The sequence below is a fragment of the Haliotis rufescens genome, unplaced genomic scaffold (genome assembly GCF_023055435.1).
Source record: "Haliotis rufescens isolate VD_foot unplaced genomic scaffold, xgHalRufe1.0.p SCAF_61, whole genome shotgun sequence".
Lineage (NCBI taxonomy): Eukaryota > Metazoa > Mollusca > Gastropoda > Lepetellida > Haliotidae > Haliotis > Haliotis rufescens.
Genome location: NW_025964346.1, coordinates 1458175 through 1479641, shown reverse-complemented (window position 1 = coordinate 1479641; position 21467 = coordinate 1458175). Strand labels below are relative to the sequence as shown.

At 42.1% G+C, this 21467-nt stretch overlaps 1 protein-coding gene across 1 annotated transcript; it reads left to right on the top strand.

The window, feature by feature from the left end:
• The first annotated feature begins 1704 nt into the window (after positions 1–1704).
• LOC124114432 (kelch-like protein diablo) lies at positions 1705–20107 on the top strand. The gene is made up of 7 exons (XM_046474988.2): positions 1705–1850; positions 6848–7893; positions 9255–9447; positions 10380–10577; positions 11432–11532; positions 13633–13770; positions 15880–20107. Exons 2-7 carry the CDS (start codon positions 6864–6866, stop codon positions 16071–16073), a joined length of 1854 nt encoding a protein of 617 aa, XP_046330944.1. The 5' UTR covers positions 1705–1850; positions 6848–6863; the 3' UTR covers positions 16074–20107.
• Positions 20108–21467: the final 1360 nt, after the last annotated feature.

Sequence of the window (21467 nt, the reverse complement as noted above, 5' to 3'; positions counted from 1 at the left end):
GAAGCAGTTCATTGTATACAGGTAACTGCGAACAGACAGACATCTTACGCATGAAAATAAGTCAATTTGCCTTTTTTCGGCACAAATTTACATGTTAAACATGGTAGGGGTCATGTGGTTGCAAATTTATTTCTTACGCCAGTTTTCATTGATCCAATTTATTTATACACAAAAATACACAGCCACAGATTACTTTTCACAAACGAGTGAGTGATGGTTAAATAAACGCAATCGCATTCACAACAGTTCATTCAATGTTCAATGACATGAAACTCAAACTCGGTCCACTTCCTTTTGCCCCTCAGTTGATATTTCCCAAGTAACCCGCGCACTTTTTAAACGTATATGTTATTAAGTCCTACCTTTACTAAATTTACTATATTTAAATATTATAATCAACTTATATTTATATTAAAGTCAGAAATTGTACAGGTCCTATTAGCAGGCACACTTTAAAAAATATAGAAACGTAAACATGTATTTAACTCATGAACATTATGTTAGCTATGAATATTAACATGTCGATACACATAATACTGTTTTGTACAGGATTCTAACAGTATCCTTCCCTTGTGTTTGATATGTGTTTATTGTTTTATTGCATCTCATAAGCCTCATGGCGTTACTTTTTGTATATATATACAGCTTCTGTAACGCGTGCCACAAAAATAAATTATCTCTTCCCCCCCTCCCCACCCCGGAGGCAACTAAGTGGATTGGGTGGTCAGTTTAGGTCACTTGGCTGACTGCATGTCATCGTATCCCAGCTGCGAGGATTCATGATCACCGGATTGTCTGGTCATGACTCGATTATGTACATATAGCTGGAGTTTTGCTGAGTACTGCGGCGTAAAACAACAACAACAACAACAAAGATAAAAAATATACTGTATGTATATATTATGGACAAGACGTTCTTGAGGAGCCTCTTACTTATACTTTCTTGACTTCATAACAAAATATTACAAATCAGGTAAAAACATGGTGCGCTTTGACCAGAGTGAGTGAGTGCACGATACTAATTTATCTGAATCAGTAATATTATAAAAACATTATAAATATAATGTTACTTATCAATTTAATAAAATACCTTTAAACTTTATATCGAAATTATGGTAGTATATAATTATGATTGACTGAATTTATATATTTCAAAAGTGTATTTATTTATTTATTTATTTATTTATTTATTCATCCATCCATCCATCCATTCATTCATTCATTCATTCATTCATTCATTCATTCATTCATTCATTCATTTATTTATTGTTTGTTTGTTTGGAGGGGAACAGATTACTTCAAGAAAGATCACAGATAGGCCATACTCAGAATATCAAATGTCTGGCCCTTCTAGACAGAACCGGTTGAGAGAACAACCCCACCGGTAGGTTTTCTACCCCAGCAAGTCATTTCAAAGCCAACCTCGGAAGTACTCACAAAAGTAACGCGTCGTGCAAACTCGCGTGTGTTCGCCCGTTTGTCATTCGGATTATATCGGCATTTGGTTGTATTTCTAAGTATCACGCATGGATCCGAAGCAGATTGAAAAATTGCACATAGCAGTACTGGCTGCGAATGCTTTGTGAGGTTTAGCACGTGCATAAAATGCTCCTAATCCTGTAGTGAAGATTTGTGTGGTCTATTTGTCCTCTTTCAGTGTCATGGTCGCGGAAACAGAGATCATTCTACGTCGTTCCGATTATCCGATTGCGCCGAGGTACTTCCGGAAACTTGTTACCACCTCTTTCCACGATAATGGGCTGAGGTCAGCTAAACTTCAACGTCGAAGAAAGGTGGTGCAAAGAAGAAGATAGAGTGTCCCATTTCACTGATTGCCTGGGCTGTTGTGGGTAAATATGCATAACTGACCAATATCATCTTTGTAATAGACGACTCGAGGTCGGCAATAGCCTTGTGTTGTCTGGGCATGCATTAACATTTTTGTCTGCGTTGAAAGAAATGTTCAGTTTTCGATCACTTGCCAGCGCAGGCGGAGCACGGTTAGATTAAAATGAGAACAGGGATATTCCATCTGCAGAAGTACACTTATATAGTGATTCTGTTATATTTTTGTGTGTTTAAGGAAAATCATGTTGCACACACATTCGTTGGTGATTTTCGTGGGATTTTTAGGTAAGCCTTGTTGGTTCAAACTTGTATCTCGCAAGCTCCAACGTTCATACAGTTAATATATATATCCTTCGATTGACGATTGAGGCATACTCTGATTGACTCCTAGCTAAGAAATATTTTACATTTTCACTAGTACGCAAATTTGATCTGCCACAGAGCGACTCTGTCTGATGATAAATTGATAGACAGGTGAATATCTCACTAGACCTCCCCATTGGCATTAGTAGTCTCACACTAGTGACTTCTGTTGCATTTGATTGACTGACATATTCATGGCTTGATTTGGCTAGATCTATACAACATGTAGAAAACAAGTATAAAACATGCACCAGTGCAATCTATTATTGAAAAATGTGACCTAATATTTACAGAGCGGTTTCTATCTGATACTACAAGGAAGTGTTATTCAGCCTTTTTGAATTTTGCTTATCTTGGACGAGCAGACTGATGTTAATTTTAAACCCTTACTCGAAATAGGTGCATCACTTTGCACTTTCCTTCCACTTTAAGCTGAGGAGCCCCACATATATAAATATATATCCCTACATGGGTACAATGTGTGAAACCAATTTCTGGTGTCCCTCTGCCGGCATATTGCTGGAATATTGCTAAAATGGGCGAAAAGCCGTATTCACTCACTCACTCACTATTTATATAATACAGACCAGTGACGATCCGGTGTAGAATAGGTCTTCAGCAACCCATGCTTGCGGTGATAGGTGACCGTGGTGACAATGCATGTTGTATGAGGCGACTAACAAGATTGTCTGGTCCAGACTCCATTATTTACAGACTGCTGGAATATCGTGAGTGACCCGTTCAACAACAAACAAACAACAGATAGTCACATCCACAAGTTTTGTTGTCTGAGACATCTCATTTCATGTGTTTTGTCATGTTTATTTCTGAGAAGGTTCATTTGTTACTGACTTCACATAATGATCATTGGGATCTCCAATATGGTTTAATAGATGGAATGTCTGCCCAGAAAGTGGATGGTCGGTGGTTCGATACTCAGGCGTGTCATACCAATACAGAGCTCCAGATAAGCTGCGTATCTGCGTAAAATACGCATCAGAAATGCAGAAATAGGCAGTAAAATAAATAACAAGCGTATCAAATAGTATACGCAACGAACATTACAGATATGCTACAAAAATAAAACTATCATCAAAATATTGTGAAGTCACCCTGCGTATTCGATGAGCAAATCAGCAACTTATTTTGAAATTATAAACAGGCATTCCCTCAACCTTGCCAAACTCCAAGATGACAGTTACATCATGATCATTTGCCATCACACTTTCTTGTGGAAGTATCGTTTTATTTTTTAATCCTATAAAGCTCTCGAACCCACACAACACCAGTTTGCAGAGACTAGATGAATAGTGTTTTTAAATATTCAACTTAAATACCCACATGTGTAAAAACTAGTGGGTAACAGAAATTTGAATACCCAGATAGAATTACTGATACCCAATGATTTTAAAATGCATGGGTAAAATGCCCACAACACCAAAAGCTTATCTGGAGCTCTGCCAATAGGCGTTATAAGATGTTACTTTTTGCTTACCTGTCTTGGGCTCGGCATTAAAGGGATAAAGCAAGGACTCAGCTCTGAGTCGGTATACTGTGTCTGAGTGAGGTATACATGTTAAACTGTGGCATGGTATCTCATTGGGTTAGCACTATATAACCAGCACAAGTCCGTACCAGTAAAAGCAGCCAGGCACACACATCAGGGTTAGAAATTAACACTAGCCTGCTAGCCCGAGGCTAGTACAAATTCATTCGGGCTAGTACAAATTTCCCCATTGTTTTAACATTACAAAGTCATTTTATCTTTACCAGGGCTAGTAAAGCTTTTGAGTTAAGTTCTAACCCTGCACATGTGCATACATATTTCAGTGAAAGCGCAAAATTCTAAACACAGCGTTAAACCCTATCTCGCCTCACCTACTGACAGAGTACACACAGGACAACCCTATCTCACCTCACCTACTGACAGTACACACAGGACAACACTATCTCACCTCACCTACTGACAGAGTACACACAGGACAACCCTATCTCGCCTCACCTACTGACAGAGTACACACAGGACAACCCTATCTCACCTCACCTACTGACAGTACACACAGGACAACACTATCTCACCTCACCTACTGACAGAGTACACACAGGACAACCCTATCTCACCTCACCTACTGACAGAGTACACACAGGACAACCCTATCTCACCTCACCTACTGACAGTACACACAGGACAACACTATCTCACCTCACCTACTGACAGAGTACACACAGGACAACCCTATCTCACCTCACCTACTGACAGAGTACACACAGGACAACCCTATCTCACCTCACCTACTGACAGTACACACAGGACAACACTATCTCACCTCACCTACTGACAGTACACACAGGACAACACTATCTCACCTCACCTACTGACAGAGTACACACAGGACAACCCTATCTCACCTCACCTACTGACAGAGTACACACAGGACAACCCTATCTCACCTCGCCTACTGACAGAGTACACACAGGACAACCCTATCTCACCTCACCTACTGACAGAGTACACACAGGACAACACTATCTCACCTCACCTACTGACAGAGTACACACAGGACAACCCTATCTCACCTCGCCTACTGACAGAGTACACACAGGACAACCCTATCTCACCTCACCTACTGACAGAGTACACACAGGACAACCCTATCTCACCTCACCTACTGACAGAGTACACACAGGACAACCCTATCTCACCTCACCTACTGACAGAGTACACACAGGACAACCCTATCTCACCTCACCTACTGACAGAGTACACACAGGACAACCCTATCTCACCTCACCTACTGACAGAGTACACACAGGACAACCCTATCTCACCTCGCCTACTGACAGAGTACACACAGGACAACCCTATCTCACCTCACTTACTGACAGAGTACCCACAGGACAACCCTATCTCACCTCACCTACTGACAGAGTACACACAGGACAACCCTATCTCACCTCACCTACTGACAGTACACACAGGACAACACTATCTCACCTCACCTACTGACAGAGTACACACAGGACAACACTATCTCACCTCACCTACTGACAGAGTACACACAGGACAACCCTATCTCACCTCACCTACTGACAGAGTACACACAGGACAACCCTATCTCACCTCACCTACTGACAGTACACACAGGACAACACTATCTCACCTCCCCTACTGACAGAGTACACACAGGACAACCCTATCTCACCCCACCTGCTGACAGAGTACACACAGGACCACAAAGTGAGCTTGCTCTGTCAGTTATTTCATTATAAGCGTGTTCGTTATATCCATCAATTTTATGTGTTAAAATTTACAGCAAATGGCCGGGACCAAACTGTTTGTTATAAGCGTCAGTTTGTTATAAGTGTATCGGTTATTAACATAGTTTACTGTATGTATGATATGATCAGGTACATATGCCATTCGCAGGAATTTGTAAAGTTGCAAATCAAACACGTCCTGATGGTTGATAGTTCATTGCATGTACAAGAAAATTTAACAAGTTAACAAAATGACAACTTAACCATGATTAATAACTAGTCCTGGGACGGTGCGCCAACTGTGCGATCCAATACGTATCACGATATCTTACTTACAGTCCAATACGTATCACGATATCTTACTTACAGTCCAATATGTATCATGATACTTGCAGGTGCCCTTATCTGTGGTCCCTTAGCCGTCCCAAGTACTTGATGTACAGTCGGCAGTGTCAAGTAGGGCACAATGGATGAAAATAGTTATGTTTTCACTACAAACTTTCATTACTAATTAGTGTTTAGTTTAACAGTTATTAAAGCAAACATTTACGGTAAGAATCAATACGTTTTACTTAGTATGCGACTGTGGTTGATACTTATGCTTATACTGAGAAGTAAATTATCGCGATGCATTGGTGCATCGTCCCAGCACTATTTTGATTTTGATCAGAGCAACGTTCCTAATGTTCCTGAGACACCTGATCTTGTTTCACCTTTGTATTTACCCTATATTTACCCTGTATATACTCACTGCCAAAAGAAACGCAATTACCATACATGTTGGTTAATATATAAAGACTGACTAACATTCAAGAGTTATAATGTGGGCACGGGTGGCCCAGTCGTCTGAGGCGACGCGATTCGCTGTGCAGAGTTGCGTCCCTTGGGCACGCCAGAAACCTATGATTGTGGGTTCGAATCCCGGTTCGCCGCGATTATGTTTCTAGGTTTGTCAGCACATACCTGTGCTCGTGGGTTTCACCGAAGTGGTAAACGTCTGAGACCTGCATCACTTCGGGCTTTCCTCCCACATTAAGCTGACACGCCGTGATATAACTGGAATACTGTTAATAGCGGCATTAAACCCAATTCACTCACTCAAGAGATATAAGATTGGTTTGAAGCAGAAACAATCATAGAGCTATGTTGTGTGAACCCGATCCTCATGAACGCATCACACGTGACATAGATCCATCACTCGAGGTGCACCATTTGTCTCAAGCATGATTAGCGTGTAAAAATTGGAAATAAGTAAAATATTATAGTCACTCTGTGTGTTTTGTCATTAAGTGGTACACATTGGACACATCTCTTCTTAACGTACTTGTGTTTCACCTGTGTATTCACCTGTGTATTCAACTGTGTTTTCTCCGTGCAGGTGACAAGAGTCGAGGATGGACCACAGCGCTGCCAGCATCCCCGAGTCTGTCATCTCCCAGACCAGTGAGGCTTGCTCCAGCGTGGGTGAAGATCGGTTTGTCGACCAGGATCGAGCACCAAGTCTCCTCATCGGATTCTCCAAACTCTACAAGAACAAGGAGTTTGTGGATGTGATCCTATGTGTCGGGATGCAGGAGTTTCCCTGCCACAAGAACGTCCTCGCAGTCTCCAGCCCCTTCTTCATGGCGATGTTCTCAAACAACATGGCCGAAAGCCACCAGGAGAAGATAACTCTGAAGGACATGGAGTGCCAGACGCTCGCCCTCGTCTTAGACTATATTTACACAGGACAGGTTGTGTTGACAGAGGAATCTGTTCAGAATCTACTCTCCGCGTCCAATCTTTTTCAGTTGATATCTTTACGCGATGGCTGTGCTGAGTTCATGATGAATCACGTCACAGTCACAAACTGTATCGGGGTGTATTTTTTTGCCAAATGTCATGAATGTGGTGTCCTTGCAATGAAAGCCAAAGAAATAATTAATAATAAGTTTTCCACGTTGTGCAAACAGCAAGAGTTTCTCTCCCTCCCTGCGGACAAACTCGTGGAAATCATCAGCGATGATGACATTAACGTGACGACGGAGGAGACGGTGTACGAGGCGTGCATGGAGTGGTTGCAGCACGACACCGACGGCAGGCTGTTGCACCTCGTCGACATCATGAACTGCGTACGTTTTGCCAACATCAGCTCCTATTACTTCTGTGATCGAATCGACACGTGTTCGTTGTTGTTGGAGAGAGAGGAGCTACGCAAGACACTGGACATGATTAGGTATTACCACATGTTGAAAAATCGGCAACAAGAAATGGACTTGAGTTTGATGCCCCGTCGGGGAATGGCGTACGAGAGAGGTGTCATGATCATTGCAAACCCTTATACAGAAGACGCTCTCAAGAAATACAACAGTATGGAACTATTGATGCCTAAGACAGGGGAGGTAATCCATATCTGCAAACTGCCACAGAGCCTCTACACACCAGGTAAGCAGAATTCATGTGTAACAGTTAGGCCTGGTACAATGCACCGACTGTGTGATCCGATATGCATCACGATACCTTGGTCACGATCCGATATGCATCACGATACCTTGGTCACGATCCGATATGCATCACGATACCTTGGTCACGATCCGATATGCATCACGATACCTTGGTCACGATCCGATATGCATCACGATACCTTGGTCACGATCTGATATGTATGTAGGCCATGTCGTGTGTAGGCCATCTTATTTATGGCCAGGATGGCCAAATACCTGCCACACTGACGATTTACAGTTGGCAGTGTCAAGTATGGCACAATGGATGAAAATATTTAAGTTTTCACTACTAATTAGTGTTTGGTGTAACAGTTATATAAGAAAACATCTTAAGTAAGAATGAATATTTTTTACTGGTTTTGCTGTGATCAATACTTGTGTCAAGAAGGAAATAATCGCGACCCATCGAGGTATCGTTTCACTACTAGTAACAAAACTGAAGCACTTCAAAAACGCATACTGGATTTTGACTCTATAGCAAGTGACTGGAAGCTTTGGTCCAGATGTGACAATGTGAGTGAGGGTTCAAACTCGGACAACATTATTACAGTGTTGCTTGCCTTCAGTCCTCACTACAACATCCCAATGTCTCTGTCTCTGTTCGCTGAAAACATTTTCCAAATTCACCTGCGTTTTCATAACTGTTGTCTTTGCATGGCTGACTGTCTGATGTAGTTTGGCGTAGTTTGGTGTTCGTGGTTACAGAGTTTTCAAATAGAACTCATTGTCTGGTTTCAAAATTCTTATTGAATAAAAAATTGGAAAACACAACTGAATGGGAAGAGTGCTGCTACAGTCTCACACATGAAGGGGAAAGATGCTGTCTGTATCATTATCAGCTGATTAACTGAACATAGGTTAGATAATTCCTTTTTCCCTTTAAGGGGGCACGGGTGCAGAGTTGCGTCCCTTGGTCATGCCAGAAACCTATGAATGCTAGTTCAAATTTTTATTGCCCCGATGATGTTTCTAGGTTTGTCAGCACTGTGCCCGTGCTTATGGGTTTCACCAAAGTGGTAAATGTCTATGTCCTGCATCATTTCGTCTCTCTGCCCACATCATCATGATCATAGCAGTGTTAAATCCAGCTCATTCCCTCACACTCTCACCTTTGATGTCTATAGTTAGGTAGCAGATTGTGTTGAACCAGACAATCTGTAGCCTGTTTTTCCCTGCCTGTAGAAATACAGGAGGTAAATTAAACAAATTTTAAGAACAGTTTAAAAAACACTATTTGTTGTGCCTCTTCTCACATATGCCATTGTTTAGTAAATTGCTATATAATTGTTACCATGTTTACAGGTTGTGCTATATCCGGAGACAACCAGATTTTCCTGGCAGGCGGGGCGATCAGGAAGATCAACTACCGGGGGTCGATCACCACAGAGGGCGTGTCCAACAACCTGTACATGTTCGACCAGATTGAGGGGGCATGGCAGACCAAGGCAAAGATGCACATGTCTCGTTCCCAGTTCTCTCTCACAGTCGTTGATGGGTGAGTTTATAACCACACATGTACAGCTCGTGGGACCGACCATTAAGTATTAGAGGGGGGGCAGCTTTAGATTTTATTCAGATTTAGGAAACCTTCAAACAACGTTAACACATACAGTGTTTGTTTTGCAAATGGAAGAGCATTTTTCACAACAAGGTTTGTCTAGACAAATAATTTTTCCCAAAGGTACAGTAAATGTGCAGTGATAAACCTAGGATTTTTTATAGTGGGCCCTAGATCCCACAGACCTTGACAATAGAGGGCCTGCCATGAATATTGTGGGTATGTAGTAATGTGATGCCCGTAAACATAAAAAAAGAACAGATGAAGCTGAGCTGCAAAATGTATTTGTTCAAAAGGAAACTTTTGTGCGTCTATGTGCTTTACTGCAGCATTTATAAGATTAAATTAATAAAGTTAATTCAGTACTTTCATAAAATTGCAAAATTTCAAAGCACCCTGCAACCCGGCAGGTCTTCTACTCACCTGTTGTGGCAAAAAACAAGACAACATTGTACATATAAGACATAATATCACTGTGTCATGAACAATTATTAAGGCAGGATGCTGAAACACTGATCGAAAACAGGACAATGGTATTGTTACTCAGAATGAGACGATATTTTATGAGAACATTTCATTGGTCTTTAGAAAGTCTGTTAGTCAATCAGAAAATGTATTTGAGATCTGGAAGTGAACTCAAAACTCGGAATCAGTTTTTAATGTTTAAAACGATTTTGGCTTCACCCGTACATAATGCGCATGGAAAGGAACAGGTTTTTTAGAAGCAGAAAATACCTCTGAATTTAAGAAAATATGAATTCAGAACAAAAATCATGATTTTGAACAAACAAAATATTTTTTCCCGATTCTTTTTTAACCTGCCAAGGACGTTTAGTTTGAAATACCAGACTCCTTGTTCCATGTCCCAGGTTCGCCTTTGCTGTCGGAGGCCAGGATGGTGCGGAGATACTGAGCAGCGTGGAGCGCTACGACCCCCACACCAACACGTGGATGTTGGTGGCCCCGCTCCCACAACCCCTGCGCTTCACCACCTCACTCAGCTACCGCGGCAAGCTGTACGTGTTCGGCGGAGAAAACACCTCGGAGATCAGCAGCAGTGCATACAGGTCACTATCTATTTGTACCTTGGTTTGTTGTCACTGACAAATTCTCCCTCAGATTAACAGGTTTTCATGCAAAATGACGTCGGTCATACAGATACTTTTGTCTTATTTCTTTGGTTGTGAAAGATCTCGATATGGGTGAAATAATGCCAATGCAACGTTCAATTTTTAGTCACTCATTGCGAAACTCATAACTGATGCGGGGGCATGGGTCACCCAGCTGTCGTAGGTGCTGCAGAGTTGTGTCCCTTGGGCACACTGGAAACCTATGGTTCTAATCCAGGTTATGTTTCCAGGTTAGTCAGCACCATGCCTGTGCTCGTGGGTTTCACCAAAGTGGTACCCATCTGAGACATGCATCACTTTGGGCTTTCCTCCCATATTTAGATAACACCCCGTGGTATAACTGGAATCTTGTTCAAACAGTGTAAATGTTGAAAGTCACGGGAATTAGCTTGTTGCGCTGGTTGCTTTTTTCCACATTATATTTACTTCTGTTAATTAACGCATCTCACAGATTTATATTACAGGGCTAGAAATAAGTGTTAATTGTAACATATTTCCTTTCAGCTGTATTGATCCACAATTTATATATTTCCCTAAATCCTGCACGTTTGGTAGATACTGACAGCCATGATGTGGCACATTAAAAAGCTTTGAATGTCTTCTGCCTCCAGTGTTGGTGATGGTGCCGGTCCAGACATGACATTTATGATCAGTCATTTTTTAGTGTAGCCTTTTCAGTTAGTGGAAGCAAAATCCGATCTGTAAAAAGAAGTTGAATAACAAGCAAGATGAGAGCTACTATAAAAAAAGCTCTTGATCTTCCATGAAATCAAATATATGTTCTGTCGTAGATATGATCCCGCGGAGGACGCCTGGGTGGAGTTACCTCCCATGAAGAAGCCGCGCGTGCTGGCTGGCAGTGTGGTGTACAAGGAGAAGATCTACGTCATCGGTGGGTACACAGCTGAGGTTGATGGGTGGTGTTAGGGTTGGGTCTTGCTTTGATGTAGAGGGTTGATGTTGATGTTGATGTAGAGGGTTGATGTTGATGTTGATGTAGAGGGTTGATGGTTGATGTTGATGTAGAGGGTTGATGGTTGATGTTGATGTAGAGGGTTGATGGTTGATGGTTGATGTTGATGTTGTTGATTTTGAATGTTTCTTCCACAGTTTGGATGTGAATTGAGAGTTGATGTTGAGAGTCGATGTTGAGTGTTGATGTTTGGAGTTAAAATTGATGTTGATTTTGATGACACAGGGCTCATTTAGCTATATAAAATATGCACAAGTGCAACCGAAAAATGCAACCTATGGCTAAATTTATTTTTTTAAAATAGTGTTGGTTCTCAGGCACAGCCACATCATCACAAAGTCACAAATCCTTAAATATTCCGCGTCTCGAACACACGACCCTGGCAGTAAAAACAATGTGAACCAGTATAGCACACAGTTACCTCCCTTTGCACGCACACTGCTTTACTGCTCATCTCGTGTTATGGTCATGGCGGCAATAGGAGTCAATGACAACATGAAATTTACGATAAAACATCACCAGACATGATGATTTACAAATTCAATGGTATTTGTGTACTGTCTGACAATGTTTCATATAGCAATCAGCTGTTTACACATTTTCTCCCCGATCTATGGGAGTTTTAGTTAAAGAATACTTAATGTCATGGCCAATATCTTAACTGAAAAGAAAATTCATAGGAACAGGAAGACTGAAGATTGGTATCTCTAACGACTAATGTTTGTTTCAGGGCGAGTTTATGGTGAGTTGATGTGATTTGCCGATCAGATCATACACGATATCGCCCGAAATTAATTGATCAAAATCGAATGAAATCTTGTAGAAAAGTAATATGATGGATTACAAACGTAAGTCCAGATACACAATGAACACTTGTATAGCCAGATAGTGAAATAACAGGAGTAACTTGCATACTTCGGTACAGATTTGTTGACTTGCTTCTTCTGGTGTTGAGTGCTCACGATGACGTTTTTGCTTTGTGAAATAAAAAGGAAGCTCACTGTATGTGTGTATTGTGCACACTCTGCTAGTACAACGGCAGCCAAATACTGTTTTCCCGTATTTTACTCATCATGGAATACATTTATGTAGGGAGGCCCTTTCCCAGGTTGATTGTATACAACTGTTTGTTTGGTTACTTTCTAGTTTGAACAACCGAAATTGAAAAAAAAAAATGGCTGCCAGCCTGCACTATATTTTCAAAAGGCATTGTCTGAGAACCAAATTATTTTTTTTTAAGCCTTATATGTATGTCTCCTTGCACCAAGTACATGTAAAAAAATTCAAGTTTGTCTCTGACTAACCCTTACTCACTGTTACTAGGCCCACACAAAGTTTATCTTTGATACTCAATAGATCAACAGTATACTTACCATGCTACATCACTAATCCCTGTTACGTGTAACTTGCCATGCTTTCTTAGGCTCTCTTAGTTTCTTAGTTCCTCTTACATTTTACAGCAATGTATTGGGGGCACGGGTGGCCCAGTCGTCTACCGCGCCGCAATTCGCTGTGCAGAGTTGCGTCCCTTGGGCACGCCAGAAACCTATGATTGTGGGTTCGAATCCCGGTTTGCCCCGATTATGTTTCTAGGTTTGTCAGCACTATACCCATGCTCGTTGGTTTCACCGATGTGGTAAATGTCCGAGAACTGCATCACTTCGGGCTTTCCTCCCACATTTAGCTGACACGCCGCAATATGACTGGAATACTGTTAAAAGCGGCGTTAAACCCAACTCACTCACACAGCAATGCATCATTAATTTATGGGACACTGGCAGCAAGCTGGCCTGTGTCAGCTTGGATAACTGTATGGGACCAGGGTGCAACCTGTGTTTTGGGTGCAACTAGGTTTTCATGTCAATATGCACCTAGTGCAAGTTAAAATAAGTTCCTTAAAACAAGGCTTGTCTTGAGAGTCGATGTTGACATTGAGTGATGTTGTTGATAGTCGATGACTCCATGTTGATGTTGAAGTTGATATTGATGTTGATGTTGATATGTGCTTCCTCCGACCAGGCGGCAACTCCTGCATCAGTGACAAATGGCGGAAGGAGTATCTGCCGGAACACTGTGTCAGCTCCGTGGAGATCTTGGATCCTGCTGATGAGACATGGAGCCGGGGACCGGAGCTTCCTAATGCTCTGTGTGGAGCTGGTGAGTGACTACTGTGTTCTTATGTTTAGGAGAGGCAGGGTTGGCCCAGTCATGCCTGTGCAGAGTTGCCTCCCTTAGGCACGCCAGAATCCTATGATCATGAGTTTGAATCCCAAATTAGCTCTGCTTATTCTAATTGGTTTGCCAGCACCATAACTGTGCTCTTGGGTTTCCCCAAAGTGGTAACCTTTAAAACCGGCATCACATCTGGAGTCAGTCAGGAGACTAAGATCTAGAACCCTTATTCTAATTACTGACGACGGTTAAAATTATGTTTACGATTTAACAGTATTTGTTATTGTATTGTACCTTATAATTGTGTATTGTATTTCCATCAACTTTGAAAATCTTTTGATGAAGGTTAAGTATATTACTGCATTTCATACTAAATTCAAGGGGTAAATGTCCCCACATATTTATAATAAGGGCTGTGGTGTAGCCTAGAGGCTAAAGTGTTTGCTCGTCACACTGAAGACATGGGTTAGTTTCCCAACTTGGGCACAATGTGCCCCCTCCATGATATTGCTGGAATATTGCTAAAAGCATCATAAAACCACTCATGCATTATTAATTATCAGGGAGTCTCTATCCTCAGTCTTACACTATCGTTGGCAGAACTCTTTCCACTCCCATTCCTGTCCCATTCCTCTCACACTCCTCTCACTTTCCACTCACATTCCCCTCACATTCTTCTCACATTCCTCTCACTCTTCTTACATTCCTCTCACATTCCCCTCCCATTCGTCTCACATTCCTCTCACTCTTCTTACATTCCTCTCACATTCCCCACCCATTCTTCTCACATTCCTCTCACTCTTCTTACATTCCTCTCACATTCCCCTCCCATTCTTCTCACATTCCTCTCACTCTTCTTACATTCCTCTCACATTCCCCACCCATTCTTCTCACATTCCTCTCACTCTTCTTACATTCCTCTCACATTCCCCACCCATTCTTCTCACATTCCTCTCACTCTTCTTATATTCCTCTCACATTCCCCACCCATTCTTCTCACATTCCTCTCACTCTTCTTACATTCCTCTCACATTCCCCACCCATTCTTCTCACTCTTCTTAAATTCCTCTCACATTCCCCTAGCCTAGTGGTTAGAGCGTTCGCTCGTCACGCCGAAGACCCGGGTTCGATTCCCGACATGGGTACAATGTGTGAAGCCCATTTCTGGTGTCCCCCGCCGTGATATTGCTGGAATATTGCTAAAAGCGGCATAAAACCAAACTCACTCACTCTTCTCACTATCCTCTCACTATCCTCTCACACTTTTCTCACTCTTCTCACTATCCTCTCTCACTCTTCTCACTATCCTCTCTCGCTCTTATCACACTCCTCTCACTCTTCTCACACTCCTCTCACTCTTCTCACTATCCTCTCCCACTCCTCCCACTCTTCTAACTATCCTCTCTCACTCTTCTCTTCTCACTATCCTCTCACTCTTCTCACATTCCTCCTCTCACACTCCTCTCTTCTCACTATCCTCTCACACTCTTCTCACTCTTCTCCCACTCCTCTCACTCTTCTCACACTCCTCTCTCTCTTCTCACTATCCTCTCACACTCTTCTCACACTCCTATTACTCTTCTCACTATCCTCTGAGACTCTTCTCACACTCCTCGCACTCTTCTCCCACTCTTCTAACTATCCTCTCTCACTCTTCTCTTCTCACTATCCTCTCACTCTTCTCACATTCCTCCTCTCACACTCCTCTCTTCTCACTATCCTCTCACACTCTTCTCACTATCCTCACACTCGTTGCACTCTTCTCACTATCCTCTCTCACTCTTCTCACTATCCTCTCACTCTTCTCACACTCCTATTACTCTTCTCACTATCCTCTGAGACTCTTCTCACACTCCTCGCACTCTTCTCCCACTCTTCTCCCACTCTTCTCACTATCCTCTCTCACTCTTCTCACATTCCTCTCTTCTCACTATCCTCTCACACTCTTCTCACACTCCTCTCAATCTTCTCACTATCCTCTCTCGCTCTTCTCACATTCCTCGCACTCTTCTCACTATCCTCTCTCACTCATCTCACATTCCTCTCACACTCTTCTCACACTCCTCTCACATGCCTGTTCCGTTGCTCCGCCAGGTATTGTGAAGTACAGCAACACCATCCTGATCGTGGGTGGTGAGGACGACAAGAGCTGGATGGCGGGGCTGTGCTGGCTGAAGGAGGACCGGGGCAAGGAGTCGTGGGTGGAGGGGCAGGAACTCCCCACCGTCATGAGCACCTTCGGCTGCGTCGTCGCCAACATCCCGCACGAAGTTCTCAAGCAACAATGACACATCATCATCATGTGCACACTCCAGAGACAGCGATGGCGACAGTGTGCAGACAGTACATGCTGAGCAGACGGCACATGCTGAGCAGACAGTACATGCTGAACAGACGGCACATGCTGAGCAGACGGCACTTGCTGAGCAGACGGCACATGCTGAGCAGACGGCACATGCTGAGCAGACGGCACTTGCTGAGCAGACGGCACATGCTGAGCAGACGGCACATGCTGTGCAGACGGCACTTGCTGAGCAGACGGCACATGCTGAGCAGACGGCACATGCTGATAACATGACAGACACCTTGAAGACAAGACGGTGTAAAACAGCTGACACAACAAATACATACACAATAAAACTGTGAATGCAGGTCACAGATTTTGTGCAGACACAGTGTTCTGTTTGACTGTCAATACAGCAGACATTGTGCAGTGTGGAAGTAGTGTCGTTCTAATGTCATGGAGTGTCATGCAACATGTATTTCGAACACAGTGGAAACGATTGATATGGTGTTGTAGGATTGATATGGTGTTGTGCGATTGATATGGTGTTGTGCAACATGAATCCATGACACAATGCAACATTGTTAACAATGGCATTTATTGTAAAGATGTGTAACCTGAAATCCTGATATTGATTATAAACAAAGTGCGATGCGAGGAGACTTTCTGACATGAAATGAGTTACAAACATGACGTGGTCACAATCGACCTGAAAGTGTGAAACATTGACTGCAACTCATCTCATGAAGCTCATGATGCCTACAAGTGACCTGCAGTCTGTGGCACTGAGCACAGTGGGGCCCTTGATTCATTCTTGCATGGACACAATCATTGAGTCATAGAATCGAGTAGAGTCCAGAAAGGACTATCTTGTGGACTACCACTTTTATCCTTAGGTAGATGGCAGCACTCGTGAAAATAGATATTTATTTCTAGTCCTAGTCTGGATGAATTCACAAGTGTCATTATCAAGAATGATGTCATCAAAAGCAGTGTCATCATCAAGTGGACTGTCATTGTCATCATCAGGACAGTGTCATCAAGGGCAGTGTCATCATCAAGTGGACTGTCATTGTCATCATCAGGACAGTGTCATCAAGGGCAGTGTCATTGTCATCCTACACGTGCTTGTGAGTTTCACCAAAGTGGTAAACGCTGGAGATCTACATCATTTTCACATCAAGCTGACCAGCCGTGACATAACTAGTTCAAAGCGGTGTTAAACCCAACTCACTGACTCACTCATTATCATCAGGACCTGAAGCTGTAGATGCAAGGGTCTTTGTTCAGATGTCACTCACTGACTCACTCATTATCAGCAGGACCTGAAGCTGTAGATGCAAGGGTCTTTGTTCAGATGTCACTCACTGACTCACTCATTATCAGCAGGACCTGAAGCTGTAGATGCAAGGGTCTTTGTTCAGATGTCACTCACTGACTCACTCATTATCAGCAGGACCTGAAGCTGTAGATGCAAGGGTCTTTGTTCAGATGTCACTCACTGACTCACTCATTATCAGCAGGACCTGAAGCTGTAGATGCAAGGGTCTTTGTTCAGATGTCACCAACCACATAGTTCCTTCATCACCTGGTACTCAGCCAACATCAATCTCAGCAACACAAGTACAGCGTGGTTACCATGGCTACAGCTTCACAAACTTTTCACATACTGACAGAAGTGTGTGATGAGAGCCAGTGTGGTAAGATTAGTGTGTGGGTGTGACAGTGTACCACTGTATCACTGTACCATGTAAGATACGTAGAGATCTGATTATTGTTTCATTGTGGGCTGTGTGTGTTACTAGTGTGAAAGCGTTACCATCGGACGACAAGGGAGATAACTCCTGTGTATGGGAGTTGTGTTTGCTTATTGTCTTACAAGGTATGTTCGCGTGTTTGTGCAAGAATTGATTTTGTCTGCCAGATTGTATTATATGCAATAGCTAACTGATAACCATGGTTACAGCTGTGATTGTGTGTCACAGACAGTATTATCAATCATGTAAGTGCAGATCACAGATAGTGGTCCAGTACTTTGCTTATTGCCAAGTTTTTGTTTTCAGCTGTATATAAATATCCAATGTCTTTCAGTGAATTGTTTGGTAATATTATACATATCATTTGTATCGAGGGCAGTCTAGCCATTTGATACTTCATAACTAGATCTGTTATGCATCTAGTCAAGATAAGGTTTTCTAGGCATTTCCCAATGGCTGAATATTGTGTTTCACTGTCTTCTCATGATCACATATTTCCAATGTCGCCACTCTAGATTTCATCTATATATATAAACAGTGATGTTCAAGTTACTTCTGATATATTTCTGATGAACTTTTTACCATGGTTACTCTTTGGCTTTTGCCCCCTTTAGAAAATACCTGAAGCTGATCACTCACCAATCGTCTTCACTAATCTGTCTCCATCTGTATGGTTTGTAAGTCAAAAGACGGGACTGGAATCTTTCTGAATCTCATTCCACAAATGAAGTGTCTTGATTGTTTGCATATTGATGGTGAATGTGTTTGTGCGCTATTCAATTTTCAGTTCAAACCTTTGAATGTTTTCAATACTACTTTGATGTCAGTTTGTGTTATTTTTCCAGAGTCAGTTATGCCAGTTGTGGACACTACTGATTATTGAATTGCCAAATTTGAAATTATATATTCAAAACATACATGGTCCTTCTCAGAACCCTGATGTAAACAGTTGTAATGTTGGAGTCCAAATTTTACAATAATATTGTAGACCATCAAGTACCCCAGGGTAACTTAGCTCACCTGGTTAATTAGCTCAAACCCAGGGTTACTTAGCTAACCCCAGGGTTTTTAAGCTCACCCCAGGGTTTATTAGCTCACCCCAGGGTTACTTATCTCACCTGGTTAATTAACTCCCCCACGGGTTAATTAGCTCACCTGGCTGAAAGTCAAGTGAGGTTATGTTGCGGCATGTTGTCTGTCCAGTTGTCTGTTCGTCCGACATGGCGACCATATTGAAAATGCCACTCTTGGCCTAACACATTGCTTCTAAGCATTTCAGTCAGTGGCTGCCTTCTAGTTCTCATGAATATCAACAGATTACCACGATGTCTGCTGATTAGGGATGGGTATTGGAGGTTTAAAGTAGATCGAAATATTTTATGATGCCCAGGGTCGTATTGCGTTACGTATCACAATATATTGCATAGTTCTAAATTTTTCATTCAGAAGCAATTTGAAACAGTAGTTTATGAATTGAAGTTCATAAGTGGAACAAAACAAGATGACGGTACAAAATGTTTACTCAGTCAATAAAAGGCATGGATGCATGCTCTGGATTCACACCCTGGGTTAGACTAACATCTAGTCTCTGAAATGAACATATTGTACAGAAAAAACAGTTGTTCAGTTATCTTAATAAAATTATTATAAAAGGGAGCCCAGTGACTTCATTTTCAGATACTGCAGTAATCAAGACTTGCCAAACATTACAGACTTGCATGGGCTGTATTTGATACATATTTGTATCAGGGTCTGTAAGACAGACTAACCCTGGGTATTTGGCCAGTGTATAACATACAACACATGATAAAAATTGCCATTTGAAATTACCCGATATATCAAGGATTTAAATATGATATTGTGATACGCATCGCGGAGAGAGTGAACCTCAATAGGCTGATATATCGGTAATACCGCACACCCTTACTGCTTATCATCAATCATCATTTAGAGCCCTGGGCCTTGTGCCACAAAGCGAACACAGTATGATTATCTCCATTCTTCCGGAACTAAATGAAACCCAACTCTTTGATTTCAGTAAATGTAGTGAGTGGGTTGATTTTAGTGATTTGAGTGGGTTGTCGATCTGAATTATGGAATCACCGACAACAGCCTGTAAACAAACTAGGGCACTGTATATGCTCAAGCAGTTTGTTTACACTGCAATTCTTCACTCGAACGTATGTAGCATGGAAACTTTGTGCTAACATGAGGTGGGCTCCCCAAAAGGCATCCTCCCGAGGCAAGAGAGTTAACTGACTTTAAAAGTCCAGTTTCCACCCTTGCCGAACTAGACTGGAATTACTGGGCTAGATCGTAGCGCCACCAATGGCTATTACCAGTTATGTCCCTTCTAAGCCTCACCTTTGGACCAATCAGATTCCACTTCTCGTATCACATGTGTTTGCTTCACACAAAATGGTGGCGCCCAGTCAGGACAATCTGATCGATAATAAAGATCTATATTGTGATAAAATGGGTCTTACATCGTGAAATACATCAAATCACCTGAGCACCTTGATTAAAAACATGAAAACATTTGGAAAAAATCTGCTGACAACGAGTTGGCGGTGCATATGCTTTACAAATCCTGCAATCGACCGAAATCTGCACGACAGTTTACGAACCGGATTTCGATTTCGGTGTGCTATTTTGATTGGACTATGCATAGACTTGTTAGTCCAGCCAAAATGTAACTCCAAAATTCCAGCCTAGTTCGGCAAGGGTTTTCCGGAAACTGACTTTTAAAGGCAGTTAACTCTCTTGCCTCGGGAAGATGCCCAAAAGGAAACTAAGCAAGCCTTACTAAAGTTTCTTGTTATGCCGCACGTCACTATTATGATGCCATACTGCTCATTGTGATAAGATAAGACAGAGTTGTTAGGAGAAAATGACAAATTCCAAGCTTCCTTATGTCCCCAAACATTGAAATTCATTCTCTTGGCAGATTTCTATCATGTTTTCTGCACAACCTGTATTGCCACACATCCTTTGAATATTGGAGTCACCACAACTTCGTATTTTGACCCCAACATAAGCTAATCATAATGTAAATGACTGACAGTGACTATCATGTATCTATTATGTACTATGTGTATCACCCTGCGAAGTGATGCGGCCGTCAAATCGTCAGTCAACCTCTGATTTGTCAGTTGAACCATCACAAAACAAACTAAAGTAATCTGATTTGTGTAACAGTTTCTTCACAATCGTTTACCTGTCCTGACTCCACCATCCCCATCTCCAGGACATGCAGTAGTTTGAAAGTCGAGAGGGGATTTTATTGTGAAGGTTTAGTTCTTTCTATGTCCACATTTAGAACAAGATTGTTCACCTCTCCTGACTCCACCACCCCTATCTCCAGGACATGCGGTAGTTTCAATGTCAGGGGGTGACTTGATTGTGAAGGTTTGGCCTATCTTTGTCCACATATAGAACAAGATTGTTCACCTTTCCTGACTCCACCACCCCTATCTCCAGGACATGCGATAGTTTGAAGGGAAGGAGGTGACTTTATTGTGAAGGTTTGGTTCTTTCTTTGTCCACATTTAGAACAAGATTGTTCACCTCTCCTGACTCCACCACCCCTATCTCCAGGACATGCGATAGTTTGAAGGGAAGGAGGTGACTTTATTGTGAAG